The 12,575-nt window shown below is 33.1% G+C and overlaps 1 protein-coding gene across 2 annotated transcripts in view; it reads right to left on the minus strand.

Annotated features, from left to right (window-relative positions):
- Positions 1–1,032, minus strand: part of LOC103573581 (phospholipase ABHD3) — a 172,044-nt gene extending 171,012 nt beyond the window's left edge. The window contains exons 1-2 of one of the 2 annotated variants that reach the window (XM_053742509.1): positions 680–1,031; positions 520–560 (exon numbers count right to left, since the gene is read on the minus strand). Coding sequence is in view for 1 of the 2 variants with exons in the window: in XM_053742508.1 (XP_053598483.1) it covers positions 520–621 (102 nt within the window). In the remaining variant the exon portion in view is untranslated. Of the gene's footprint in view, positions 1–519 lie in introns of both variants that reach the window. The other variant, XM_053742508.1, reaches the window with a different exon arrangement.
- Positions 1,033–12,575: the final 11,543 nt, after the last annotated feature.

Genomic DNA, 12,575 nt, shown 5'->3' on the forward strand with positions numbered 1-12,575 from the left:
AGAGTTCAAGATATGTCAGGAGAACCAATTGCAAGTATAAACTAGACTTGCTATAAACTAATAAATGGATATTCTTACTTTCGAGTAAATTCTTACTTATGCGAGTGCAATTAAAAAAATGGCCGTATGGAGTTGAAATTTCGACAGGATTTTTTTTTTTTTGCGAGAAACAACCTAATTTTCGTATGAAACCAAAAACACTACCGATTTTATTCATACATACATACATACATATATATATATATATATATATATATATATATATATATCGTATGTACATATATATATATATATATATATATATATATATATATATATATATATATATATATATATATATATCGATACACTCATAACTACTTAAATATTTATCATTATTATTGAAATAAATAATTATACTTTAGTACATGACGTTACAAATATCACTTGAACTGATAAATTTATCATTTTAGAGGAATTTACTTGAAATAAAAATAATCGAATGATAATAAAAAGTAATAAAACTAATTTTTTAGTTACCTTAACGATCCAAAATAAATAATAAGTATAAAATCCAACAACTAATAAAATAATGTAACATATTAGTGATAAAATAATTGAATAACTCATTGATTCGAACATTATTATAATTGATGTTATATATAGTAGTTTCTGTTCTTCAAACACTTCAACCACTTACAATAATTTCAAATTGATAAATTATTTTTCCACTGAGAGCGTAATTCTTATTATTTATAATAATTCAATAGTTGTTATTTAACCGAATTATTATACTTGTAACAGTAAATATTTTTACAGGAAAATTTTTATAAAATCTACCATTCAATCAATCCAAAAACAATTTTTTAGTGGGACTTTAACAGTTTCACAGATTAATGACAACGGGCAATCGATTTTTTTATTATTAACTAGAAGATAAGCTGCATTAAGTTGATAGTCAAGAGTAGACTTTGAGATGTCATCGTGAAATTGTACACATATTTATGTACAGTAACATACATGCATATACAGACACCCGTAGACACAGACTTACATTTATATATACATATATATCACAGTAGAAGTAATAACTTATGATATAGATAATATATTATATTATCTTTAAACCATAATTACTAAATCAGTGATAAAAATTTCAAATGTTATTTTTAAAGTTTGTATGACGTTGTGACACATTTTTATGTTTTATTCTTTTATAGAAAAAAAAATTTTTTTTGTCTTAAATAAAGGATATAAAAATATACAGGCCTTGGGTGAACCCAGTCTAGCCACATATCAAAATATTAAAAATCATGTATGCACTGCCATCTGTCAATATATAAATTAACTACGTGAAATTTATACTTAACACTGGTAAATTTGAAATTATAAATCACTGTTTTTACTCTGTCGCTGTTGTTTTCTTGATACAAAATCGTCATATTCTAGCTACATACACTTATTCAAAAAATTAAACGAACAAAATAGTTTCACAAATATTTCAGTGATTTTTGGAATGCTGTATTTTTGAGAAAAATGGTCGTATTGAAAAAATCAAAAAAACAATTTGAAGCTTGAAATCTTTAGTTTGAAAATCTTTCGGAAAAATAATTTTTTTAACCGCGATTATTGCGTAATCATAAAAAATAGCTCGAGACAAATATTTTCTAAATTTTTCGGTTGTGTTTTTTGGGTCTACGGAACCGTGAAAGTTTTTTTCAAGCAAACCAATCCATGGTTCGATTAGTAAATTTATTTAGCTACAATATGCTTCTTTTTCTTTATCACCCGGGAAAAAATGTTTTTATAAAATTTTATAAAATTATATCAAATTTTATTGAACTTTATAAGATTTTATAAGATATCACAGCAAAATTGTATAAAAATTCATATAATTTTATAGGATTTTATACAATTTTACAGAATTTCTAACGGGTTAAAATTTAAATAAATTGAATTATCCAAATTTGAATACATTTGGATTCTCCGTGGTTGGTTAATTACCTTGAATTAATAAAATACGTGACCTAGTTTATCGACTTGTCCCCAGGTGCGTGAATTTAAGGGGCTCGTTTCCCAGAACTAATTAGAATTAATAGGCGTGGTTAATTTACGATAAAAGTCGAAGGGTCGCGAACTTACATTTTATAAGTGAGTGAAGGAAGTGAATCGACCCACAGTTCGACGGACGGGCTATTCAATCAGACGGGTTACCGCATATAAAATGAACAGGTGAATATAAAATTTTGGGAGAGGTTATGAGTGGAACCTGTCAGAAGCTATAACTCTTTTGTAATAAACAATTTCTCGTATCTGGCAGGAAGCTGATACGAAAATTTATAGATGACTGATTGGTATTGAATTTCTGCAGATGAATTAAAGAAAATAATTAAATTGGAGAAAGATTTCGAGGTGCAAAAGAACGAGACAGAGACACGGAAATCGGCAGAAGGATTGGGGAGAGAATAAGATGCCACGATAATTTTGGACGAAGGAAATTAAACAGAGATAATTAATTAATGTAACGGGACCTAAGTCTACCTCCGCCAACCGGAGGTCGTTTCCTCACCCTTTGGGTCATACGCGCATTGCGGGGTGTCTCCACCACCTAGACGACACTCTTAGTCGAAAATTGACTAAGAGTGGATGTTAACCGGAGGAATTATAAAATTCCTCATTACACGTGGTATCTAACCACAGCCACCACGAGTTCAACCTTTTTTGGGCCAAACACTGCTCCCATCTCAGGAAATAAAGAGACTCTGGTCACAGTGGGCTTGGAAAGGCCCCCCGTAGTACCAATTCCCTGTATTGGGCTCCAGATTGCATAGGATTCGTCATGGATTGCAATTTCTTCCCATACCCATGCGGGTTTCCTCCACTTATAACCCTTGCAACCTTGAGCTCACCGTGGAAACTCTACAGACTCATCGTAAATGCTCGGTGGGAACACCGTGGATTTGTTGCATTTTTCCACGATGAAACCACAGTAGTTCCATAGCGATTTGACTACGTTTCCCCAATATTTCCGATGTGTTTCCACGGTGTTCCCACAATCATTCCACGAGAAACATCTGGTGTAGTAATGCTGAAAATACGCTAAATGTACCACGGTTTAGTAGAAGTTTGTCAATAATTCAACGGGTTCGCAATTATTATGCGATAAATTCACCGTAGGAACATTCAATGAAATTCAGGCATAATAATTTATTTTTTTAAAACATAAAAACATTACAAAACAGCCTTTATAATAAAATTACTCATATTGATAATGCTAAAGATTACAATATTTAGATTAAATTTAAGTCATTAAATAACTTAAGCAGTAGTTAATATACTAATATCAGTAATCGTTATTCTTATAATTACATTCTATAACTAAAAGATATTTTATTAGATTTAACACCAGATATTTTTTTTCATTATTTACGTCTGAGTAATGTGTATAATAAGTTAGATTTTCATCATTTTCATTTAGAACTATGAGATATTATTTCGTAGAAAATTAAACGTTCTACAAAAAGTTTCTTATCATTTTTTGATAAATCCATCTGTTCAAAATTTATTGGAGCTTGAAGTCAAGTTGTAGTAAATTCCGGAATCTTTTTACTTGTCCGGCGAAACTGTCATACTTATCACTATAAACTATCATACTTATTACAAAACAAGTAGTTATGTTTGAAATCGACAGAAAAGCCAGCTTATGAAAAACATTTCATGTATATTAATTATAAATTGTGCATTATATATATAAATATAAAAATGTTATTTATGAATTTTTCCTAGATTATGGTGTAAAAAATTTATCAGTGACAAAAATTTTGTAACAACTTTATATGTTTTAAGTATTTGAAGTTTATTTTATGTCAGTATTATTTTTAAGAAGTTAGTAGAATAATTACTAATTTAAGCAATAGGTCATTGAATATTTCATAAGACATATTTATTTTTAATAAATAATAATTTCCCTTTCTTTTGAAATAAAAGTCATTTATTTACTTTTTGTTTTTAATTTATATTTTTTCTCCTTTCGTTACAAAATTAGTAAAATATTATAAAATTATTGAGTGTAATTTATTTATTTACAGTTGTTGATTGTAAATAATTGGAACGTAACTCTAAAATTACTGTATTTACTAAAATCTTTTAATATTGAATGAAATTTTTAATTTTTGCAAAAAAATAAATCATTTTTTACGTTTTGGGAAATTACGCCAAATTATCTAGGTTTGGCCTTGTTAGAGTATCTATAGATACCTGGTAGGCCGTGGTAGTCGATTATTCTATTAATTATTAATTTAAATTTGTTTTCGCGATTTTAAAATATGTTCGCGACCTGGTCTCCATATTATTTATGAGGATGCAGGATTTGAAGAATCCTGGACAGCCGGTGGCAGCGCCCAGGATTGGATAAATTATTAGACAGCCGGTATCAGCGCCCAAAATAACCACGGAGTCGTAGGGTATTGGGCTGCCTAATGGCAGCCCAAAATAAGGTTGAATTAATTTAGGATTAATAGTAATTTATGCAAGTCTTGCAATTACCTATCAGTCTATTACTATTTATTAAAGTTTACTTTAAATCTTAGAAAAATGTATTAGAATTGGAACATTGTGAGCTTGAATTAACATAGCCATAGTAAAGATCAAGCAGATTAATAAATAACTGAAGATTTGATAAGAAATTCGAAAAATCAACTGACCTATATGTCCTTTTCCATGGAAGTAACTGTTTCTTAATAAACATTTATGATTTATAAGCTTACATTCGCTAAAACTTGTAAAAAAACAAATTAATTACAATAACTTGACTGTATTTTAAAGAACAATATCTGTCTAGAAAGAGATTGAACCCTCAACTTATATGAAATTTAATAAAAGAGTTTTACGATTTATCATTTATTTCAATAAAAAATAAAATACAACACAAATCAAACATAACAGTACACAACAGCTTTATCATTAGGTTATGTTACTTTATATCAATTCTTTTGACCAAGAATTAATACAAAGTAACCATCTGACTGACTCATCACTTAACCTATTTCTATGTTTTCTAATTACTAATGATGCTTTAGAAAATAATCTCTCAGCAGGTACTGAAGTTGCAGGTATTGAGAGAAAATCACGGGCCATCTTCGATATATCGGATACTCTGTCTCATGCGTCCTCCACCAATCTAAAATGTCTTCCGAGCTGGCAGCTCTTGGTTTTCTCAGGTACTCCTCCAACTTGTCTATCACTAAGCCTTCAAGACAAGATCCAGATGACGTCGAGGGACATTCATAGAGTTTATCAAAGTCTATTACGTCTTCATCTTCATCACATACTTTATTTTCTTTTTTTGGTAATTCCAGAGATTTGTTCAGTGAGTGTAGACTTTTATGTTCTTCATAAAGTTCATTGAAATTGCGCAGACTTTCTGTTTTAAGTTGCTTCCCCCACATTGTCAGGTCAAAAGTCTGAGCCTTATGCCTTGGGTCTAAAATTAAAGAAGTACAATAAATCCAGTTGCTCTTCTTATAATGTTTAAGCATTTTGTCTCGAGCTGCTTCGAAAGCTAGAATGAGCCTTTCATCCACTTCAGATCGATTAGGTTTCTCATCTAACTGTTTTACCATGGATTCAATTTTATCTAGCAAGAGATTGAATGATACAATGACTAGCGGTGATGTAACATATTTGTCTCCACCAAGTTTTGTACTTAAAAGTTTAAAGTTTATTAGAAATTTATGTAATTTTTCGAGTACCTGCCATTCACTAGCTGTGATTTGAAAATCATTCAATTTGGTGACAGAACTGCACAATATGTTAATGCCCGCTCTCACTTTTAAACCAAATCCAATCATATCATGTGTGGAATTCCATCTCGTTGGACAGTCAAGAATGGCATTTAGATTTGATGGCACGCCAGCTGCTTCACAAGCAGACTGAAACTTCTTCTTCACTATCTCACTTCTTTTTATTTTACTGGAAATACTGCGTAACTTTGTTACAGATGTACGCGAGTCAGCAATATTTGGTGCATATTCTTCATCTTCCTCATCCTCAGTTTCGTCTGCATAGTCTTCATACTGCTGATCTTGCGCGTTAGTGTCAGACTCACAGTGTAATGCTAAGGTCTTTAATAAATCTTGTACACCAAGGTTTAAAATGTGAGCAAAGCACCGGAAATGTTGATTGTCTGAATCAAAGTGTGGCGGCAGCTGTTTGCCCAGTTCATACATAAATTTGGTACTTGCAGTTGCGTTGTCGACCGTGATACCTTGTATTTTATCAATTATGTCGTATTCCAATAAACATTCATGGAAAATCGTTGCAATCTCTTCCCCAGTATGTCGACCGCGTGATGGTATAAAATCAAGAACTACAGATCGATACTTCCATTCGTTGTCTATATAATGCATAGTAACCCCGTAGTAACTCCTACCAGCAATTGACGTCCACCCATCAATGGTAAACGACATTTTAGATGATAATTGTTGAAGTCGTTCCTTGAGATTCAATTGGAGCTCTTCAAATCGCTCTTTGACTTTCCTTCTAAGTGTAGACCTTTTAGGAAACACCATATTAGGGCAAATACGTCGAAAATATACTTGTGTAGCTTCGTCATCGAAAAATGAGAAGGGAAGATATTTTTTCACCACCCAATCAACTGTAGCTGTCGTGATGTTGTCACTGCTGTTTTCCGACTGTAATAAAACAATAAATCTTCTGTTATTATTTAAAACATACTAGGTTTGAGCGTTTAGGAGGAGGAGGTTTGTTGTTGTTAAATCGAGAAAATCGTTAAATTGACATTTGTTATATTAAGGTTGCACTGTACTGTAATTTACCAAAATAAAGTACCAAAATATGGGTGTTTATAAAAAATATTTAAGACGATAATTAAATACTTAATATGTCGCACCACTAGATGAAAACACCACTAACTCAAAAGTACTTACGTAAGTTAATGGCGTTTTTGAAAGCATCGCACGAATAGCTACGCGGAGTTAAAATTCCCGTAGCGACAACTTTGACCATTGTTAAAAAAATATTCTTACCTGTCCACTTCTTCCAGCGGTTACTAAAAAGCTTGTGATCTCTACACTTAATATTGGTTTAACAGGAAGAAATATTTGTGATTCCTTTTTGTAGAAAGATATTAGCTGTTTCCTTAAGCCTGAAGTGTTTCTGTTTTTAACTTCCCGCTAAGAAAATCGACGATTTTCAAAAATTTCGGGAAGTTATTGTTTTCACCTCGATTTTTGAAAATCGAGTTTTCATCAGATGTCGACGTTTTGAGGTCCTAGGAAGCTATTCTGACTATTTTCAGAATGATGTCCGAGTGTGTGTATGTATGTGTGTGTGTGTGTGTGTGTGCGTGTGTGTGTATGTATGTAAACTCTTTGTAACTTTCGAACTAATGAATCGATTTAGATGGTTGAGGTGACAATCGAAAGAGCTTGTTGGCCTTCAACTTTCCTAAAAATTTCAGATTATTTGATCACATAGACTCGAAAATATTGGCGAATTACGAAAAAAAAAAATTTTTTTTTTAGTTTTTTATTGATTTCTCAGAAACGACTCATACGATCGACTTCAAAATCTAATCAGCTTTAGTACTCAATAAAACGCGTCGATTGCTATCCCAAACATCAAAATCGGATAATTCGTTCGAGAGTTGTCGCGGGAGAAAGAAATGGTAAAAAACGGTTTTTTCTAAATATTTTTGAAACGACTGACGCGATCGATTTCAAATTTTAATCAGCTCTAGAATTCAATAAAACGCGCCTATTGCCGCCTTAGTCATCTCAATCGGTTAATTTGTTCGAGAGATATCGCGGAAGAAAGAAATGGTGGATAATGGTTTTTTCCAAATATTTTCGAAATGACTGACCCGATTAATTCCAAATTTTTTTTTTTAGAATTTTGAAAGTATTTCAAAAACGACTTGATGGATCAATTCAAAAATTTGATTAGTTATAGAACTCAATGAAACATGTCGATTGTCGCCTTGAACGTCTTAATCGGTTTATTCGTTCGAGAGATATCGTTTGAGAAAAAATCGTAAAAAACGTTTTCTTTCGAAAACAAAGGCATGCAAAAGTATTTTCGAGCTCGAAGAGAAAATGTATCTACAACAATTTTCTGAGCTCAAGGAGCTCGAAATAGGCGGGAAGTTTTGGGGCTGGCCCGCAGGGTCAACCGACAGATCGATTCTTTATTTTTATTTCAATCTTTTTATGTTTGCACAATTTACACAAGGCAGTTTGGGATGCATGAATTATTTCGAAAAACTCCTTAAATTTGCTTTTGGGTCTTTTAGATCTGTGACTCAAACTCTCGTTACTCGGACTAGAATAATTTGAATCTTCGTCACTCATATTAAATTGTACACGTGATACGTTTTTAGAAAACAACAAGAATTAGTAAAAACAATTATTAAGTTAGACTCGAAGCACAGCTCAATTGGAAATGACTGGAATTAAAATAATTCCTTTATTTATAGTACGTTTCCTTGCTTTCTACTTAAAATTCGACATTATTTTGCATGAGTATACTTACGCCCTGTGGCGGCAATCAAATAGTGTCAAATGTTGTGATTTCGGCGCGGCGGCAACGATTGTTATATATGATTTCAAAAGAAGCCGCCGGCACATGTATCATAACCATGTACTTCCGAAAAGCAGCAAATTTCTTTGAGAAGTAAGTACAAAACCTTTGATGCCGCATTATCAAAGTGCCGATGGTTAAAACATAACTATGCATGCACTCAGTTTGATTTTAATGGATATTTTTTTATTCGCTATGTAGGTATGTTTATGGTATTAGTCGTAATGTGCATAGGTCCAGTTTTTCATATTCTTTGATACAGTTTTTTGCGTCTCATAGAATTCCTAAGCGTTCCTATACACCGAACTGTTACACCTAACTACTCCGTGAAATAGCGCTAAGTCCTAGCTGCAAGACGCAAGAGTCTTGCAGGCTTAGTCTTGGTCTTGCTCAAGTCTTGCACGATCAGTCTTGGTCTTGGTCTTGCTAAAAATACGCGGTCTTGTTCTTGGTCTTGGTCTTGCAAAAACGCAAGAACAAGACCAAGACTGAATTTGGGCAACACTAAAGTCTCATATGTTTAAGAACCTTTTTTTAAACTATTTAAGTAACTTGATGATTTATGTCAGGTCCAAAATTTATGCACAACTTATGTAGTATCAGTATTCTTATCACAAGTTTTCAGTTGGCCTTTTTCACTTAGATCTATTAAGTTAGTTTTTGGAGACGTAAAAACTAAATTTTTTCCCAATTTTATATTTAAAGAGGATGTAGTCACTAAACTTCGAGAGTTAGGACAAATCGTTTGATCGCAAAAATTGTAGGGCATAAAATTTTCTACGAAATTATTTCCTACATTTTTTATCCATTATCAATAGTTTGGGCGCTAGATGAGATTTAGCGTTATTTTTACGAAATATTAATCTAAGAAGCGATTTGTGTAGAAATCTAATTGAGTTACGGACTCGATTTAAAAGACCTTTTTTGTAGCAAATTTAGTTTTCTACAAAAGCTCTTAAGTCAAATTGTGAAAGAAAATTTTTAATACGGTGAGTGGAAGGAAAAAGTTATAAAAAATTATTTTTCAATGTTATTTAAACGGGAAAAATAAAAAATGGGTTAGCAATGGATTAAAATCGGAATTAAGAGCTGCCATGCGGCTCAAAATTTTTGTTTTCCCTCTGACTGCAAGATTTTTAGGCGGGATTTGATAAAATAAATGTTGCTCTAAAATAAAGCACTCTCTAATATATATATATATATATGGTGGTTCGGCTTCATTCTGAGAGATGGCATTGTACAACATGCCTCTCACAATACCTCGTCCCTACACCTATTTTAATATATAACATTTCCGACATGTAACTTCCAACTCAGCGACTTAGATGGGGTATACGATAGACACACTTAACTGACGAGTCTCAGCTATCGTATACTTAGTAGAAACGCCTCTCACCCCACAAATACATTTTTCCATCGCTCCTCTCCTCATTGTAGGAACTACGGGTAGAAGAACGATCCGACCTCATGTTATTAGATAGGAGTTATTTTAGTTTGTTAATTACGGATTACTAATTGCAATATTCAGTAAATTACAATTATATTTAGGTTCATGTATAGATGTGTGCTAGAGAATTATGGTGATAATCTCAGTTTTTCATTATTTCAATTTTTTGTCGAGTTATTCAAAGTAAAATTCAACGATATAGACGTCTGTGTTAGATAGAGAAGATGATCGTGGTGAGTCATGCGACACCCCTGTCACGATCGGAGAGAGTGAAGGCGACGGGCGAAGGGTTATTATTAATTAATTATTTAGTAAAACTACCCACAATATTTATTCTATTACTCAACCAAGGAGCCTAATAGGACCGTCACGTGGCTAGTGTGAGAATGTTTAATATTTGGCAAGTTTTGATCACTAAATAAGTCTATTTCGTACCGAGCGGAAGTACGATAGACAATCCCGATCGTTGACCTGCGTGGCTTTAGGGTAGGTCAGGGATTTTAAAGCGAGAGGGAAGCAGGTAGGTGAATATGAGCACTCGAGAAGTCCCTGTTCTTTTACGTCTGTCTCTTTCTGTACCTGTTGACTTAGGAATGTTAGAGTAAGAGGTATAAATAAGAGAAAGATGATTTAAAAAAAAAAAGAAAAGAATCTGTATATTCTTATAAAATTATAATGTTGTTTTACATGTGTGTACTAAAATTAACAATTATAATTAACTTACCACTCAGCTTGAGGTGGTTTACAATCTCGCTGATCACACTCTCTCACAATTCACCACTTTGAATTTATGATCGCGGAATTGTTTTTGTTTGATTCGCTGGGACCCTGCCGGTGGCTTAGGGATTTTAATCAGCGGGATTTGATGTACTTTTCGGACTCAGAGCTACTGAGGTGCCAAGCGGATACACGCCCCTATCTGTCGAGTACGAGTATGAGTATTTAATTTTATTTAGGATTTCGATCTAGGAGTCTGATTTCCTAGGCTATAGATCGTCACGAGACCGATGATCCTGGTGAGTCGAATCGACCGCGATTTTTGCAAGATTAAAATCTAGGTATTTGGCCAAGGAGCCCGATTGCCTAGGTAGTAGACCGTCACGTGGACAACGGTTAAGATTTTATCTCTGATTCGCAGTACTAGTCGGACTTGGGCCGATAGAACTAATCGGAGATTTTAAACTTATAGAACTTCGGAGCGAGCGACTCGAGATCCGACAGAGGTTAGTTCAGATTAGCGATTGACTGCTTTCGTTAGGTTTTCGGCAGTTTATATACTCTAGTTTTGATGGGAAAGGCATGTGTTTTCTGATGCAATTGTTGGGTCCAGCTCATCATTTTCGACAAACAAATGACTAAGTACGCAGTTCCGGGTATAGCTTTCTAAAAATTTAGAAAAGTCCATGTATGGAAATTGGATGATATCGTTTCTGTAAACAACAAAGAATGTGTAAGTGCTCTAATACAAAACGAATGATCACGTACATAGGTCCGAGTTTAGTCATATCATTAGAACATACGCGGCGATTTCGAAATATGGAAATTGGATGGTCGTAAAATTTTTATGACCGTTGAGTTAATTAGAGGTCCGGTGCACACGTGCAGGTGTCCCGCTGAGTCGCAGCTATACATATTCTTCGGTACTACGCCCGTACACGCGTACACATTCTCTTGTGAATGTATTGTAAGTAGATGTACGCAGGTAATGTGGATGCAAGATGAGTATACAGCTAGATGACGTAGTTGGGTTTGAGAAAGGGGCTCTGCCCTTTTTAATGGAGAGAGAGTGAGACATGTATATTGTCTTATCTATCGATCTTTGTCTATTCTTACTCATCGTGCATGCACTTACATAGGTACCTGCAAAAGGTGAGAGGATCTTAATACAAAGATTTTGGGTGCGGCTAATATACCTTTTCATAAAAGAAAATAAAAAAAAAAGGAATAATGTTATTTCAGAAGTTAAATCGCAATTCGTATGTATCAATCGTTACACCCCTTAAAAAAAAGTTTCTAGATCCAGCTCAATGTTATCAGATGAGCCGTATTTTAAGTTGTTAATTACCGATTGTTCATTAGGATTAGAATATAGGTGGTTCTTGATTATTAATTCTTTCGTTATTAGCTTTCGATTAATTATAGTTATTCCCTTCTACTGTTATTGGTTAAAATATACCTATTTGTAATTATTGTGGGATAATTATTCAATAATCTGGAATTATTATTGATTCAATTTGATAAGTTATTTTATCGGATAATTGTGAGATGTTTAGTTTGTTGTTATTTTAATTGGTTATCGAATTATTTAAAGTAGAAATTATCGATATAATCGTATGTGTTAGAGAAAGAGAGGTGACGAAATACGTCAGACGATACGTCACAAGATGTAGCGGTAGCAAGAGGATGAGTCATGAGCCACGCCTTGAGAGAAGGTTCTAGATCTGAGTCAATGGTATTAGATGAGCTTTATTTTGAATTGTAAATTACGGATTATTAATTAGGTTTAAGGTATAGAAGTCTATTAATTATTAATCCTCTCGTTATTGTCTTT

This window comes from Microplitis demolitor, chromosome 10 (genome assembly GCF_026212275.2).
Source record: "Microplitis demolitor isolate Queensland-Clemson2020A chromosome 10, iyMicDemo2.1a, whole genome shotgun sequence".
Classification (NCBI taxonomy): domain Eukaryota; kingdom Metazoa; phylum Arthropoda; class Insecta; order Hymenoptera; family Braconidae; genus Microplitis; species Microplitis demolitor.